Genomic DNA, 17,977 nt, shown 5'->3' on the forward strand with positions numbered 1-17,977 from the left:
CTTTTCAACAAACAAATGTTGAAAGTGTGACTACAGAAGGGGATACAGACTTTGAATGGCAGAAAACAAAATGAGTGCTATCTAGGCGCTTAACCCTTCATTTGGAGGATTGGTCCAGTTCCAATTAAAATTTGCCAGGCTCTTTAAAGAGTCATAGAATTATATTTTAATATCCATGTGTAATAACCAGTTCATTTATCTTTGGTTGGCTTTCCTTGGCCTTTTTAATTCACCTCAGTTCTTGGTAGATAGAGAAGGGTTCAAGTCTGATATGTCAGAATCAGGTCATTTGGATGTCAGCAGAGCCTTGGACTAGGTAATTGCTGAACACTCTTTTCTATTTGTTCTATTATTTGTGCAGTTCCAGAAGGATCTGGCACAGTCTCCTTTACCTTCTCTGTTGTCCTACCATCTAAATTAAATGAGAACCTGAATGAGGATTTCTTAGGCGGAGATGTTTATTTCTCTGATTTTATTTTTATATAAGTTTTGATTTCTCTACCTCACCCTGTTCTTACCAATGTTTTCTCAAGTCCTGTCTACCAGGATCTATTTTGAATTTGGGTGACAAAATTGTTCTGTAGAAATTGGTTTTTAATTTATGTAGTAGTTTTAACTTAAGGTGTAGAAATAGTTGTTTATATCCCCAGAGGTGGGGAGAAAGTATGCTAAATTTTGGTACATATCTTTCAGCCCCCAAGGAGCTCTGTTGAATTAAATAAACTCTTATGGGTGAAGTGAAATTGTTACTTTTTTCTCTTGTGTATTTTAATGAGGAGTATATGATAATATAGAATAAGATACTGATGATCTGAGAAGTATTATATATTCCTCCCCTCCTCTTACAATTTTATGAATAAATATTCACTAAGCCATTCTGATTTTTCAAGTTTTCCAGCAGAGTCAAAACTTTTTCTTGGTTGACCTGTGGGTTTTAAAAGGCTTTTGCACTGATCTAGGCTTGGTTTTACTCATAGTAGGCAGTAAGTGGCCTCGTTTAAACTCATTTGCTGGTTCCAAGAAACTTTCTTGTTCAAGGCTTATAATCCTGTAGGTGGACAGGCAAAAGTTTAGAGGCTCTGTTGTCATTTGGCAGTCTTTATTATCAAATTATATTCTCTCACTTTTAAAATATGATAGTGATTTGTCTTTCACAGCTGGAGAGGGTTTCTTATTTCCAGCTATTCAGACATTCTGCTCCCAAGAACTTGATTGTGAGGAAAATCCTTTCTTAGTTTAATTTGACTCAGTATATTAGAGGTTGATCTGGTGAGGTTTTCTAATTTGGATGTTTACAGAGAGGAGAGTGAGAGACTTGGGTTATTCAATGAATGCCCTAATGTTTTAGGGCTTCCTTAGTATGCATTGCCCTTTTCCATTCCCAGGGAAATAAATCTCTCTTGTCAAGAAGTTGATAGTAAGGTGGGCTAAGGCAAAAGTTTTCTCTTGACCTATGGATAGAAAATAAGTCATTGTAAGAGAAGAAATGGAAAAGGGACATCTAGAAGGGTGAGTAACCCATTTTTTCCTTGTCTATAAGTGAAATGAATTTGAATATTGAATACATTTGTGCTTGAAATATTGGTGAAATCAATGTTCTCTGATTATTAAGTATGACTCGTAATGGCCTTTCCAAGTTCAGTGAATACATACTTAATTCTGTAAAGGAAATAAGGAATAAGTCTTGAATATGCTTTTTTCCCCCATGTCCAGTGAAACTTCTTTGGCTTCTTTTGATTATCCTCTTGATCCATTCTCTCTTGCTGAACAACAGGCTATGCCATAATGATGCCATTCATATATTTTAACTCCTTGAAGTCTTGCTTCATTTACTTCTCAAGGCTTTACTTCACTTATGGCAATATTTTGAACTTCTGTGATTTTGCTTTTGTGGTTCTATTATTCAGGAGATGCCAAAATTGGCAATAACAATGTCAGCTCTTTAAAGAATGATGACTTCACCATGAGGGGTTTACGACGTGATGGGAATACTGATGATATCTGGACTGCCTCACAGAATCCAAAATCCTGTGGGAAAAGCATTTCCATAGAAACTGCCAATTTAAGAGAATATGCCAGATATGTACTGAGGACTATCTGTCAACAGGTATTTTTCAGATTTAATTTGCCTTTAACTTTGACTATATAATTGTTATGATAGAAATGTTCTCTGTTGTAGGAAACTTGCACATCAGGGTTCCTTTTCTTCTTGCTAACTTTATTTGGAAATAAATTGGAATTTGTTGAAAAGTTGCAATAATAAGAACTCTAGTGTATATGCCCTTTATGCAGATTCACCAATTTTTTATATTTTGCCACATTGCTTTATGATTCTATTTGTGTGTGAATATGGATGCATATACTTTTTAATTTTTTGCTGACGCTTTTGAGAGTAGATGGTATACATTATGAATTTTTACTTTTTAATTCCTTAGTGTTTACTTTTTAACATAACCAAATGCAGTTATCAAAAATCAAGAAATTTAGCCTTGGTACTCTAATTTTTTTCTCACCTGCAGCTACATTCAGTTTTTTCAGTTGTCCCAATAATGTTGGTTTTGTCTGAGATTTCTATTGATTAGCTTCAGGCTATGCAATCTTAGCCAAGATGCTACAGAAGTAATACTATGTTCTTCTAGGGTAGTCACACCCAAAGTCACATGTCCATTCTCACCTCCCTGGTGGTGATCATTTTGATGAAAGTGTATGGTTTCAAGGTTTCACTGCTGTACCATTATCATTTTTACCCTTTTAATCAGTAAACAGTCTTGGGAGAGACATTTTGAGACAATGCAAATATCCTGCTCCTCATCAAATGTCACCACCCATAGATCATTCATTTTGATTCTTGTCCAAACTAATCTTTGTATGAGAGTTGCAAAATGGTGATTGTTTCTTCCCCACAACTCCTCTATAGTTAGTAATTTGAATTGCATTCTCAGGAGAGCATATCACTATTAATATTTTTCACCTTATTCTTAGTTAGTTATCCATGTGGATTATAGTATACAATCCTTAGTTATTTTCATGTTCAGATTGTCCCAGATTTGTCCAGTGTGAACCTTTTCATTATAGCTTTTTTTTTTTTTTCATTATAGCTTTTAAGTTATTTTGACATGTCTCTCTCTCTCTCTCTTTTTTTTTTTTTAAAAAACCACAAGTATTTTTAATTCCTGGCCCACGTTGTGCTTTCCCTATTCCAAACCTGGAATTAGTCATTCCTCCAAGGAACTCTGGTTCTAGTTAGTAGAGGATGGTATTTAGAAACCAAGATATGGGCCCTGTGGTGCTCATTACTGTGGATGATGAGGTTTCATTGCCTCTAAGCCTTTTCAGCATATAGAGGTAGTTAAAAATACATCCATATACATAACTGTGTGTATATATTCATGAGTTTATATTGATTCATCCACTTCTATTAACACCACTTAGTCTTCTTTGCATTCCCCTAATAATTTCATATTAATATTGTCTTCCACAGTAAGAACCCTGGCTCCCAGTAACATCAGCCATTTACTCATTTATTTAATTCTGTACTACACCTGAAATAGTTTTCAGAATTGCTGCACCTATACCACTAGGGAAAATATGGAAAGGAGTTGAAAATTTGTTTATAATTCTTTTCTCCCTAAGGACTTCTAGTATTGTATTAAAAAATCTTTTTGAACTTTCTCCTTCAGTATGGATGTTATTCATTTGAAATAGAATTGATTTTGTTGGTTTTTATTTGCATTCAGTTGAGATTCCCTTTTTCTTCCTCTCCACTGCTTCAGATTACCATGCTGCTACAAGTCAGCTGCACAAACAGGTGTACTGAGAGATTTGTTCTCTGTCCCTTGTCTCTTTCATCCTGTGTTTTCTCCTGCCCTTGGTGATCAGTTTCATTATTTTTTGATTTATCTTCCTTTTTTTCCTTTTAATTTCTCTTTTAAAAAAAGAAAACATGGCATACCATACATACAGTTTTCTATTTCGATGGAGACATTATGTTAACAAGGGCATGTTTTTATTAGAGCATGTTGTAACTAGGGTAGAAGTTCATGAAATGGTCATATAGATAATGAGAGGCAGTTGTGTATTATTTCCCTACCAGAAGCACCAACGGTCAAACAGTTTTAATCCCTGAAAAATATTTCTGATATCTGGGTCCCACCATCAGATATGTATTTGGTGGGCCCTGAGCACTGGTATTTTAGCAAGCTCCACAGGTGACTTTAATAGTTACTCAGCATTGGGCTCCTGGTGTAGTTAAGAAACAGGCTACATCTGAAACAGATCTGGATTCGAAATCAGCTCTGTTGATGGTTTCTTCTATAGTATAAGAGTTTGCATGATGAAAGGCACAAAGGGATTTAAACTGCTAAAAACTCTCTGGAGGACAGTTGACCATATGTATCAATAGTCTTAAATTTGGTATACTTTTTGACCCAACAGTTGTGCTTTTATGAAGTTGTCCTAAGAAAATAATTGTTTAGAAAGTAGATGTGCACAAATATTTATATAATAGTATATGTATAATATAAAAAAAGACAGCTTTCTAAATGTTTTACTCTGTTCTTTCTATTTAGTATATAGTAAGCATTACATAAAAATGAAGACATGTACTAATACAGAATCATTGCCATTATATGCAAATATTTTCTTTAGTTTCTTTAGCTTTTTTTTCTTTCCTTTTTGCATATTTCTTTTTCAAACTTTTTAGTATATGTGCTGCCGAAGCGAGCATTCTTTTTCAAACTTTTTAAAACCAAGTTCCCACTTTGTATTTTTAGGAAGTCAAAATGCCAGGAATTTTGTTTTCAAAAATTTTCCCACCTATTTTTTTCATGCAATTTTTATTTTATTGGAAGATTTCTGACTGCTTTGTATTCCATTGTTCACCATGATTCAGTGCATATTACATTCATGTGTAGAAGGCCTCTGCCTGTCAATCTAATAACCGATTTTTTTTTTTTTAAAGGAATGGGTAGGAGAACATTGCTTAAAAGAACCTGAAAGGTTATGCACAGACAAAGAGCTTATTTTGGACCCTGTGCTTTCAAATATGCAAGCACAGAAATTACTGCAGCTTATCTGTTATCCTCATGGTATTAAAGAATGTACTGAGGGCGACAACTTGCAAAGACAGCACATTAAGCGTATTCTTCAGGTGAGTGATTAGAGTCTAACGATTGTTTTTCTGTCATGTAACACTTTCTCTTTTTCTTTTTATTTTTCTTGCTCAATGCTAATTCTTGACTTCAAATCTGATTTTTATTCTTCTAATTTTCTCTTCTGTGAAATTGTTGCACCTCATTGCTAGGTAAATATAGATACTGGAGGTGCTATACAAACATAGTATTAAACACTGACATTTTAAGTCTGCTGTATTTAGATGAGACATAAGCTTTCTGGAGGGATAGCCTTAAATATATTAGTCAAAAAGTATTGAAATTATTCTGGAATGGATTGCTTAGGTGAATAGATATGGAGGGAAGAAATCCTTGTTTTATTTTTAGTGCCTGGCTGAATGTGCATTATTTTTATTTCACTTCATTTCATTTCATTTATTTTAAAGATTTTATTTGAGAGAGATAAGAGTGTATGAGTGAGCAAGAGAGAGCACACGAGCAGGGGGAGGGGCAAAAGGAGGAGAAACAGAACTCTCCACTAAGCAAGGAGCCCAATGTGGGGCTTGGTCCTGGCACTCCATGATCATTACCTGAGCCCAAAGCAGATGCTTAACTGACTCAGCCACCCCACCACAGATGTCCATTATTTAAAAAAAAATTTTTTTTTTAAATTTGTGTCTACAGTGAATGTACATAATGGAGCCTTTTGACCCTACAGATTCCTTTATTCTGTATGATTATTCTTTTCTTGAGAGAGCGAATACTGCAAGGAATTATTATATTTTAAGACACATTTCAGTATCCTTAATGCATTAATTCTTTCCATTTTCCCCAGAATCTTGAGCAGTGGACGCTAAGGCAGTCCTGGCTAGAACTTCAGTTAATGATCAAACAGTGCTTGAAGGACCCTGTGAGTATATATTGGAAGCATGTGTTATGTATACAAAAATTAAGAACAGCAAGAACACGTTGATGTTGGAGGATGGAGTAAAACATATGCATGCTAGTTTTCTTATGTGTAACTCCAGGGCTCTGGTTCAGTGGCTGAAATGAACAACTTACTGGACAATATTGCAAAGGCAACAATAGAGGTATTCCAGCAGTCTGCTGATTTGAACAATAATTCTTCTAATTCTGGCATGGGCCTCTTCAACCCAAATGGAATTGGAAATACTGATACAAGTAGCACGAGGCAGAATGGAATAAAGACGTTTCTGAGGTATTTTTTTCTGTAGTTCAATTGGACTGTGATTACTTTTTCACATGTAATGGTATATTTTTATTTGCATGATGCAGTTACTTTTCATAAAGCTGCAGGAATGTGAAATTATTTGTGTCATTTATCATTATTTAATAATTTTTTAAAGGGCATGGTGATGGATCATGTCTCAGTGTTTAACATGTCCAGACTCCTTGGAACTACATATGACGCGCAGAAGGGATTAATTTCTTTATTTTCTCCTTAAGGCTATTCTGTTCCATAGAATTCATTATATAGGAAACATTCTTTTTGCCATTTTTATTAATTGGCAGTGTTGCACAAATAATCGTGATGAGCAGGTTGATTTGTATTTCATTATTTGGGATTAAAGTGTAACTAGTGAATTTTAAAACCTCAAAAATTGGTTATTAATATGCTTAAACATCATCAGAACATTTCATATCTTAACCATGACAGTAAAGTGTGTTGTTTATTGTGCAAAAGGACTATTGCTAACCAGAGAGCTAGAATCATAGAAGACTTGCACAGATTTAAAAAGCTTAGTGACAGTGTTCTCCCAGAACCTCACATTTTATTGTTTTCCATAGTGAGAGTGGAAAAGTTATGTTCAAGTATCTGATATTTGGCAAGAGGAAAGATGGTACAGAGATAAAAGGGAAGCTTTTTGATAATTGTTGTTTCTTATTCATCAAAGTTTTGCCCTGGAGTTTCTGTTACAACTGTGAGAGCAGAGGAAAAGAACACTCCTTGGGTATAACACCTATTTCTGATTTTAGTTCCTCTGAACGCAGGGGTGTGTGGCTGGTGGCCCCCCTAATTGCCCGGCTGCCAACCTCTGTGCAAGGACGGGTACTAAAAGCTGCCGGAGAGGAGCTGGAGAAGGGACAGCACTTGGGCTCCTCTTCAAAAAAGGAAAGAGACAGACAAAAACAGAAAAGGTATGGCTGCAAGGTGTGTCTTTGTGTGAGGGCTTAAGGAATGACTGAGAACTAACATTTTGCAAACATACACGGTCACTATACCCAGAGTGCACTGAAATTGTTTTTAAATGGAAATGGCAATACTCTGTTAGGTAATGCTCTGATCCTAGAAAGTTCCAGGTTAAAAATAATTAGTACACCAGTTCGTTCTGCCATGTACCCAAATTACTGCTGAGCAATTAAGGACACCAACTTCTTAGCCTCACTTCAGACCTGTTGAATCAAATCTGGATATCCACTTAGTCTCTATAGTCTCCATTTAATTACTTTTTATTCTTTTAATTATCTATGTTTAAAATACATAGAATTATATCATTTTGTCCTGTTGGACACTAAGATAATATTTGTAACACTTAGGGCTCTTGTTCTAGACTAAATACTAAAATATACCAACCACTAAATTTAATCTTTTCTTCATTTATTTTTTGCCCTAGAAAAGGTTCCAAATAGTTAAATTTGCAAACTGACTCTGGTTCTGAGAAAGAATAGACCTGCTCTCTAATGTGAAAATATGAATTTAGCATCTCAGGAGTAAAGGGAAATAATGAAGATTTCTTCCATTAAAAAAAACCCCAAAAAACAAAAAAACTCTGAACATGTATAGTTCATATCCCCTAATGAATAATATTTTAGTAGCTACCATTTATTTGAGCCCTTATGAAATGCCATTATATAAAACTCATTGCATACATACGTGAACTTTTAAATTCTCATAGCAGTCATGTGTTGTGGGTGCTGTCGTTATACCTTTCTTAAGTTGAAGGAAGGGAAGCACCAAAAAGTTAATTTGACAGGGAAACACGGCTAAGGACTTGTAAAACTGGAGTTTAAACCCAGGTCATCTGAGCAGGTCTCATTCCTGAGACCATGCTCTTTAACTGAAGTGCATCTTGGTAACGACCTAGATTTACATGTATTTTGTTTGTTACCTGGTTGTTTGGCATCACCTTTGCAAAGGTCAGTCAACCCACCAGATGACTCAGTTTTAATTCTGAAATCTAATTTCTAATGCATGGTTGTGTGTACATTGTATGTACATTATCCCCACAGCAGTACAGATGGTATTGCAAAGTTTGAGGATGACTCGTCCCAAGTCAGTTTCTCCCAGCTCTGCTGGTAGAGGGATGATGCATGTTGAAATAATTGTGTCTTGATCTCCTTCTAAGAATTTTTTTTCCAACATAGCACTTAGTTTGTCAATATGATTTGTACTCCAATAATTGAAGAAATGCTAATAAAATACCAACTGAAAATAGATTTTTTTTTTTTTTTTTTAAATTCAGATGCCTTCACACTTCTTAAGATGAGGCTTTGAGATCTGGTGGTTCACTAATAAGCTTACTGCCTTTGGGTCCTCAGGACCTAGGTGCTGATCTTACTTCTATCAGTACCTACCCTGTTTGCTACAAAGTAACACAAGCACAAGAATCATACAGGCCTGTTTCCTTTGCTTTTCAACAATAGCTTGGTGTGACAAATTTAAAAATTTTTCATTTTGTTCTGTGTATAATGTCATATTCCTGCTGATGTGTGTCTTTCAAATTCAGTTTACTGATATGAAATAGAAACCCTCTTCTCACTGCACTCCCCCAACACGCTCCTGTAGGATGAATTTATGCTAGTTTGGGAATGCCTTCAAGGACAAGAGAGCATATTAAATTATTTAAAAGCATCACAGTGGCTTTTCATCTTGTTAGTAGAGCTGTGATTTAACTTTTCAGGTAGGCTTTGGCTATTTACTATTCCTTTCCCTTTGCTAATAGTAAAATAAATAAGGGCCAATAACCAAAGGGCAGGAGATCTGTGTTGCACAGGAAGCAATCCATCCTTTCTAACTAAATCTGCTGTTACTACTTCCTTTGTAGTATGTCTCTTTTGAGTCAACAACCTTTCCTTTCACTGGTCCTTACCTGCCTTAAGGGACAAGATGAACAACGGGAAGGCCTCTTAACATCTCTTCAGAATCAAGTTAATCAGGTAAAGTATACTAGACTATTAAGGCAGGCAAGTATTTTTCTAATGGCATTCTTTTTTTTTTTTTCCTTTCAAATACTGAGATTAAATTAATAAGATAACCGCATATTTTGGTTAGATGCAGGGAGACACAATCCATGCCCTGTTCTCCTACCTGGTGTTCTAGGCATCACAAGATTCACAGTTTTGTAAGAGTAATTATGCATGGAATAAATGTCTGTGTCCTATAAAAATAACGTTTTGTACATTGCATGCAACTTTGACATCTGCTCCTCTCCTGACCCTGTGTTGTGGGAAAGGTCCTGGAGCAATGTGTGTTGCATGTATGGTGTTAAGACAGAGGAACCTCTCTCCAGCTTCTCCAGCTCAGCCCCCACCTATCTGGAAGGTCTCAACTTGAGTGCTAATTTCAAAATCAGAAGGCATATTGATTCATGTACAAAGAATTTAAATTTTGGCTTTCTACCAATCACAGTTCTCTTGGTCACTCTTTGGGGGATTTGCATTCTGTGTACTCCAAGGAAGCGGGGTGATGAAACCAGAAATTGGAAAGTGTGGAATTGAGCAAAGTAGGTAGATTGGTCGTGTAGAATGTTTTATCCTGCTACAGAGCCAAATGGAGCCCTCATGTGGCCCTCTGTTTCTATGACATCATGTCTTTCTCGTAAATGATACTAGATGAATGTGAACAAGGATACTTACTTAGCTCATTTGGGCCTCTCATCATCTCTCACCTCTAAGATCTAAGAGATCTGTCCTTTGCACAGCAGCCAAAGTGGTCCTTCTAAAATGTAAATCAGCTGTTACTCTGGTGCCCAAGATACTCCAGTGTTTCTTACTATGTCTAGAATAAAAATTCAAATCTGGGCTTATTGAGGCCTGCATGATTTTGCCCTGGCTCCCACTTCTGCCTTGTTTCCTACCGGTCATACCTTGCTCACTCCACTTTTCACACTGACCCCATTGCTATGTTTTAAAAATTAATTTATTTTAGAGAATAAGCAGGCATGGTTGGGGGGAAGGGCAGAGGGACAGAAAGAGGGAGAGAAGCGGACTCCTCATCGAGCATGGAGCCGAAGGTGGGCCTCTACCCCACGACCCTGAGATCATGACCTCAGCTGAGATCAAGAGCTAGACACTTAACTGACTGAGCCACCAGGCTCCCCGCTATCCTTTGAACTTGGCAAGCAGATTCTCGTTGCAGCGCCTTTTTATCTCTTTTTCCTTTCACATGGAAGGCTTTCTTCCTAGATAATAGGAGGATTGCTTCCTCATTTCATCAACTGTGGTCTCAGGTGTCACCTCCTCATGGAAGCCCTCCTTGATTACTTTCCAAAAATTGGACCATGGTCATTAGGTATTCCCTTGCTCTGGTTCATGCAACTTGTTACTTTTATTTTTCCTGTTGATAGAATGAAAGCTGTGATATAGGTTTGTGTTTACTGTCTTAGACCCTCATTTCCGACTTGGGAGAGGACTCTATTTTGATGAGATTGGAGAAATGCTCTCCTCCTATCATGCCATATATACTTACAGCTCATCTGCTGGGCAGGGTTACTTCCACATGTGACTCATTTTAACTAATAAGATGATTCTCAATTGTTACCATATTTCAGAGCATGGCAGAAGGGGAGGGAATTTGCCCTCGTCATCTGATTCTAGGGTGTTGCCCACTTGTGGTTTGCTTTTCCTATGCAGACCTTCCCTTTTCTAACATTAGTCTGAATTAGTGAAAGCACTCACTTTGTAGAACAATACACCACTTGACTGATGTCAAAGTTGTCATATTTTTCAAAATAGTACGCACTTTTTTATCAATGAAGACAGACATGGAAGACAGCAAGCCCCCCCTTCAATAAAACATCAAAATAATACATTTGCTAGGGTTCATAGGAGGTCCCTAGAAATGTAACACAGAACTGATACAAGATGTAATTCTGTTTGGTCGGTATTTATCTTAGTAAGACCAATGAAATAACATATTGAAAAAATAATCTTTTTTGTTTGTTAATCTTAACTTCATCTTCCTTTAAAGCATTTTCTTTAAGACTTACTTAACAGGATTGTAAATAGATGAGAATTTTCTTCTTCCACCTAGAAAGGCAACGAGCCAGAAATAGCCAGATTTCTGTCTGCGTGGAAGGAAGGAAGAAAGCTAAAATTTTGCTTTGTTATTCGTTAAAGGAAGAAGTTATTTTTGACTGTCAGTAGGAAGCTCAGTATAACTTTAAATATAAGAAAAACAATCTATTTTAATAGGGAAAATAAGTTTTGGGTTCTCCCATTTATTTGCTGGTTTAGATTTTGAGTAATTGGAGAGAAGAACGATACCAGGACGACATAAAAGCACGGCAGATGATGCATGAAGCATTGCAACTTCGCCTAAATTTGGTAAGGGGCATTCCTAGTGCTTTCCCTCCATTACACTTAACCTAAACGTGAAAATAACCTCTAGGTCTCCACTTCTTCTCTCGTCATCCCCTTCGTTACAAGGTGTGAGGCCTTCCACTGTTTGCTTTGACAACTCCCCTGTCTCTCACGTGTCTGTCCTCCTTGATGCTGACTTTCGTGTCTAGTCTGACTTCTAGAGGGCGTAGGAATTGGGGGCATCGGTTTGCTTTCTGTACCTCCCACCCAAGGGAACCTCTCGTTCTTTTCAGTTTGTGCTAAGAGTAGGTCTGAGAAGGTTACTATTTTGAGATGAATTAGCTTTTATTATACTCATTTAAAAACCTATATATAAAAATGTGCCCTGAGTCGAAATCTGTCAGACTCTCCATCAGATTGTTCATTAAAACAAATTCGACAGGGAGGCTATACAAACATTGAAAATTTCTCACGCATTGCACATTTCTTTGAATTTTTCTTTTCCCATTGAACAAGTCTCAGTGAAGTCTACTCCTGAGGAGGAGGACTTGCCTGTTATTTGGCAGTTGTCGTTAACTTAATTCCCATACATGAGTGAGTAGACCTGGGTCCAGGCCTCCTGCTCCTCAGTTGTCTGTGTTACTGGATATTTCCAAGTGTTAGTATGATAACAGGCTTAGAATAGTAATTGAATAACACAAAGTCATAGAAAATCAACTCACCTGGTTTTGATCTCTTCAGATTGGACTAGAGTTATATGGTAAAACTGGGTGTTATGAAAGATTAGGAACAAAAGAAAGTTAATTTTCCTATTATTTAATTCATATTGATGTTGTGCCCACACTCAGGTCCCTCTTCTCCTCCTACCCCACCCCCTTTTTTTGAAGGACCAAATACCTGTGCTGAAGGAACCAAAAAACAGTGACAAATAGGTAGCTAGGTAAGAGAGAAGGTATGATAACCCATAAATTAGAGTCTTGTTATTGTTTTCTGTCTGTCTGTTTGTTTTTTAACAAATCAAAATTGGCTACATAAAGTGATGGAGATGGTATTTTCATTGTAATAGATTTTTATTTTATTTTTTCTCATGGCAGGTGGGCGGAATGTTTGACACTGTGCAGAGGAGCACCCAATGGACGACAGATTGGGCCCTCCTCCTCCTCCAGATCATTACTTCTGGAACTGTTGACATGCACACTAACAAGTATGTTCTTACTTCACATTTAGCACGCCGCATACATGCCTAGTAGAAGCTTTGATGGGCCGACTACAAATCACCTCTTACTCTCTTAGTTACCATCAAAATTTCAGTGCCTTAAATAAAAATGATTTTTAGTTAAGGGTATCTTGGTTTTTCTCTAAGGTGAAAATAAATTATTTTTTCCCCCCTCTTAGTGAATTATTCACAACAGTTCTTGACATGCTGGGTGTTTTAATCAATGGAACTTTAGCCTCAGACCTATCAAATGCATCCCCAGGAGGATCTGAAGAGAACAAACGTGCATATATGAATTTAGTAAAGAAACTGAAAGTAAGTTTGTGACCTGCTTATATATTATGATCTCAAGTAGTTTATGCATTGTTTTTTTACTGCATTTTACCTTAATTAACTGTGTTAAGTTAGATGTTATATGGTTATTTTGCTATTTGCCTTACCTCACCTTACTAGTACTCAAAAGTTATAAGCATATAGCTTGAAGATACTTCTTTAAAAAATGATATTCACAAAATATTTAACTTTCAAGGAATTCTAGAGATCTGTTATCAAATGTATAACAAAGATGCCCACATTGGATTTAGGATAAATCCATGCTTGGACTGGCCCGTATAATTGAAAAGTAACCATTTACATTGATATTTCTAAACCCAATTCATTTGAAAAACCAGTAATTCAATCTTTGAAGTAAACTGTAAACAAATGGTGCAGAAAAGAAAAAAGATCAATATGTCTGACGACCATAGCAATAAAATAACCAATGATTACCTTGAGGTCTGACCCTGGATTTGAGAACGTGTTCTGTGCTGCAGCTTCTGCCTTCTGCTGGCAACTACTACACGGGATTTTTGTCATTTCAGCACTGCGATACTTGTTGTGTAACCAGGGTCCCACTGTATGTGTTCTATTTTCTACTTAAATAGAAGAAATGAAACATACTCACTACTCTAATTGAAAGCAGCATCATAGACCATGTTCGAGGTTAAGGAACATTCTGGCTATAAAAAAGGAAATGTTTCATAGAGAAACTTCCTTCTCACTAACTTTTGCCTTCGTTGTAATTTCTGTCCCACTTCTCTATCTCCTTTTGTTTTGTTTGTTTGTTTGTTTGTTTGTTTTTAGAAAGAGCTAGGAGACAAGAGATCAGAAAGTATTGACAAAGTTCGACAGTTGCTACCTTTGCCAAAACAGACATGTGATGTCATCACTTGTGAACCTATGGGTTCCTTGATTGATACCAAGGGAAACAAAATTGCTGGATTCGACTCTATAGATAAAAAACAGGCAAGAGTAAATGTTTGTTTCTTGTATATATTTTCTTGTCTTCCTATAGGGTATAGGAAATGCCTCAATTTTACAGTTTCTTGATTTATTTTTTTTAAGCATAGCCTTGTCATTTAAATGCTTTGGTCATTGGCATTATTGTATAGATATTCATTTAGTACTGTACATGAACTTAAGTGAATTTGTGAAACCTGCTGAAGGAAAAGTAAGTAAAAATGTGTATTGTTAAGGGGCACCTGGCTGGCCCAGTTGGTTAAGCATCTGCCTTCACGTCAGTTGTCATCCCGGGGTCCTGAGGGTCCTGGGGGTCCTGGGATAGAGCCCAGTCCCTAACTCTCTGCTCAGCAGAGTGCTCTGTCTCTCAAATAAATAATTTTTTTTAATGTATTGTAAAAATAAAAGAAGGCAAAGACCAGGTCTGATTTTACTTCAGAGTTGACAATAATACGTTTAGATGAGAAAGTTTAGATTGATAAATTCTTCATGTAGTAAGGTATTTTGAGTAAAAAATATTTTTAGGGTGATGGTACTTAATTTTCTCCTCAGTTAAACAATATTTCATTAAACACCTGTTTTATATAGGATATTAAACAAGTTTCCCTTAAATATGAGAAGAGTGGTTGTTCTTAGAGTGAACATGGAGCAACCAGAGATGAAAGACAGAGCTCTTACCTTTAAGCAGAAGTAGACAATCACAGTGTGGTGAGATTTGTGTCATGGTACAGAGTGTTAGGGGGCCCTGAGAAATTGCTGTCACCCACCCTCAGATAAGGAGTAGTCAGAATAGGGTCCCCCACAAAACTGACACTTGAATTATTTTGAAGGATTAAGAGTTAGCTGGGAAGTAAGGAAGAGTATAATTCAGGCCCATGGAAGAGTTTTTGCAAAGGTAAAAAAAGAATGCTGCTCTTGGGAGAAATGCAGTGCTGTGTTAATTCAGAGTAACCCAAGTACTCTTACCAGTGTGGAGACAGAAAAAGCTAGTGTTATGGGCAGGTTGAGTTTGTAGATTCATTCGGCTTTCTAGTGGTGAGGCATCTAAAAACCATTTGGGTATGTGGTCTTTGCACTCAGGAAAGAAGTCCAAGCTCAAGACAGTATTAGGAAACAAGTCAATTTATCATGGTAAATGAACCTTGATTTTGGATTAATCCATCCATGGAAGACTTGTGTTGATAAGAACAGAGCATTCATATCTTATGGAATGCCTGGGTAGTTGTTTTGGGGGTCATTCTGAGGAAAAATATTTTCTTCAAGTTGGTATGCCCGGGAAAGTACCAAGAGACATCACGAGTTAATGTTAAAAATAAGAAACCTTTGTTTTCAGAAACAGAGTAGCATTTCCTCTTCTAAACTTGGTGGAGAGAAGCTTGAATTAAAGGACTTTATTTGTACCTGTTGGTATGAGTTACTTCTGTAGTAGTATTCCTTAACTATTCCAGAAACTGGCTTATTAAGTATGTGAAAGATTCCTATACTGAATCAAGGCCAAACATGTTTGGACTGACGCTAATTTGAGCCCAATTAGAGGTTGATTGTAACTTGACTCTGAAGTTTTGTTTTATCTCAAAAACAACAACAACAACAACAAAAAACTAGGATCCAAGGGGTTATAATTTATGATAATTTAATAAAGGTCAATATTGCAGTACTTTCCAAAAAAGTATTTTTTTCCTAAAAGCAAAACAAAGCAATAAAAACCCTAAATGAAAAATACCTATTTATAGTAAAGTATATTGGACCACCTGGTGTTGCAGCCTGAACAGAATATCATGTGGCCTAAAGAAATGCAGACTTGAACTTCAGGGATGGAATTCTTGCCGTGGCTCTCCAATGATCTAGCTGGGTAACCCTGAGCCGGTGCATTTACCTGTCTGCTCTATGCTAGGGCGCTCTAAACCTCCTCACCAGCCAGAATGTTCTTTGCATCCATGTCCTAAGCAAGCTTGCCTCTGAGTTAGGAAAAGATCTGAACGTGAGCTCACAGAGCATTATCTCAACCACAGGGTCTCCAGGTCTCTACAAAGCAGAAGGTGTCCCCCTGGGATTTGTTTGAGGGTCAGAAGAACCCAGCGCCTCTGTCCTGGGCTTGGTTCGGGACTGTCCGAGTGGACCGAAAGGTGATCAAGTACGAGGAACAGCATCACCTGCTGCTGTATCACACACACCCCATGCCCAAGCCCCGAAGTTACTACCTCGAGCCACTGCCCCTGCCTCCCGAGGAGGAAGAGGAAGAGCCCACATCTCCTGTCTCTCAGGAGCCGGAGAGGAAATCAGCTGAGCTGTCAGATCAGGGAAAAACCACAACAGACGAGGAGAAGAAGACAAAGGGAAGGAAGCGCAAGACGAAATCAAGCTCAAGAGTTGATGTGAGTAAGGGAAGTCAGGAGGCCTTTGGCTCACTAACACCTAGTGGGAGATTTAATCATGCCCAGAGTCTGTCCCTAGCAACAGGAAAAGCATTAGAAGCCTTATCGTAATAGTTGTAATCCTAACAAAGCTCTGTCTTAATTAAAAGAATGGCAAATGAACAGTGACTTGTCACAGACAACAGGATTATAGCTTCTGATTTTTCCTCCTCTACTGTTCATTACTTTTATTTTAGGCTTCTCTTGTGAATAATCTTTAATTAGTATTTCAGTGCCTCATAATTCCTCACATTTGAAACTTCAATTTCTTAGATCCCTAAAAATCTCATCTTCTTACATATTTGTATTATCTCATGTTTAAAATATTTATCATATTTTGAGCAGCTGACACCTGTAGTAAATTAATGTGAAAAACTATTTGCGTTTCCCTAGCTAACATGTCATCTAATAAATACAGTAGGATGTTTCTGAGATTTTGTATTTTAGCATTCCATCTTATTATCCTGTGTGTGTGTGTGTGTGTGTGTATTCTTTAACATACTTTTAGATTTTATAAAGGATAAACACAATTTTTAAAAGTTCCATTTCTTTTTTTCCCTATTAACCTTACCTACCTATAACCACATGTTCTTAAAAACAACAGAAGTGTATGAGATGGTAATTTGGAAATAATTTTATAGCATTTATAGAATTAATGTATAAAAATGTCTTTAAATTTAAATTCACCTGGAAAAATACTTGAGATTTTGTATAAAATTCAAGGATATTCTTGTAAAATGGAAGAAATATTCAGATTTGTTCTGAATATTTCATGATGTCATATTCAGATGTCATGTCTAATTATTCTAATTTACCTAAGTCAGAACCAAAACTTATATTTTCCTAGCTGATATCTTGGTGATTAATATTTTTCTAGAAAAGACCACCATCACTTTTAGATGCTACTTGAATGGCAGTGCCCTCTTTTCATGTAGTCTTCCTGCCAATATTTCTTTGTCTTGAAGAGGTGCTCAAAAAGATCCAGACTGCCACTTCCTAAAATCTGGACTCTCCTAGCTCATCAGTCCACATGGATAGATTTCTGTTTTTTTCAGATACAAAAGTCCTAAAACTTCTCTTATTTCCTGAGTGTTCCTTGGTAATGTCCCTTCCTCCTATACTACTTCTGGAACTGCCCCTACCCAGCGGGTTATATTTCAGAGATCCAAGGATTTGTTTTTCCTTTATCCTTTAGGGCTAGACTAAGAGAAGGGGGCTTAGGGGTGGCAGGGAATTTGAGACACCTGGATGTGAACCTTAAAGACTTTGCATCTCTTAGAAGGAAGACAAAATCTGGGTGGAGAGAGCGGGGTACAGGCAGATAGTGGAGAGTCTGTGTCTTTAAGTTGCTGCCTTGAAAACTGGCAATAAAATAATTGTCTAGGCCAGGGATTGGTCCTGAAGTATTGTGGGTC

General features: G+C 36.9%; 2 protein-coding genes across 3 annotated transcripts in view; one reads left to right on the top strand and one right to left on the bottom strand.

Annotated features, from left to right (window-relative positions):
- The window catches only part of P2RY12 (purinergic receptor P2Y12), a 42,158-nt gene extending 28,455 nt beyond the window's left edge, over positions 1 to 13,703 (bottom strand). The window contains exon 1 of the mRNA XM_044251618.1: positions 13,639 to 13,703. The gene's annotated coding sequence lies outside the window, so the exon portion shown is untranslated. The remainder of the gene's footprint in view (positions 1 to 13,638) is intronic.
- The window catches only part of MED12L (mediator complex subunit 12L), a 317,830-nt gene that overhangs the window by 259,857 nt on the left and 39,996 nt on the right, over positions 1 to 17,977 (top strand). For both annotated transcript variants that reach the window (XM_044251605.1, XM_044251606.1), the window contains 11 exons: positions 1,908 to 2,107; positions 4,961 to 5,149; positions 5,947 to 6,021; positions 6,140 to 6,330; positions 7,110 to 7,271; positions 9,179 to 9,290; positions 11,589 to 11,678; positions 12,749 to 12,858; positions 13,050 to 13,185; positions 13,993 to 14,154; positions 16,161 to 16,523. In XM_044251605.1, the coding sequence (XP_044107540.1) occupies positions 1,908 to 2,107; positions 4,961 to 5,149; positions 5,947 to 6,021; positions 6,140 to 6,330; positions 7,110 to 7,271; positions 9,179 to 9,290; positions 11,589 to 11,678; positions 12,749 to 12,858; positions 13,050 to 13,185; positions 13,993 to 14,154; positions 16,161 to 16,523 (1,790 nt within the window). The remainder of the gene's footprint in view (positions 1 to 1,907; positions 2,108 to 4,960; positions 5,150 to 5,946; positions 6,022 to 6,139; positions 6,331 to 7,109; positions 7,272 to 9,178; positions 9,291 to 11,588; positions 11,679 to 12,748; positions 12,859 to 13,049; positions 13,186 to 13,992; positions 14,155 to 16,160; positions 16,524 to 17,977) is intronic.

The sequence above is a fragment of the Neovison vison genome, chromosome 6 (genome assembly GCF_020171115.1).
Source record: "Neovison vison isolate M4711 chromosome 6, ASM_NN_V1, whole genome shotgun sequence".
NCBI lineage: Eukaryota > Metazoa > Chordata > Mammalia > Carnivora > Mustelidae > Neogale > Neogale vison.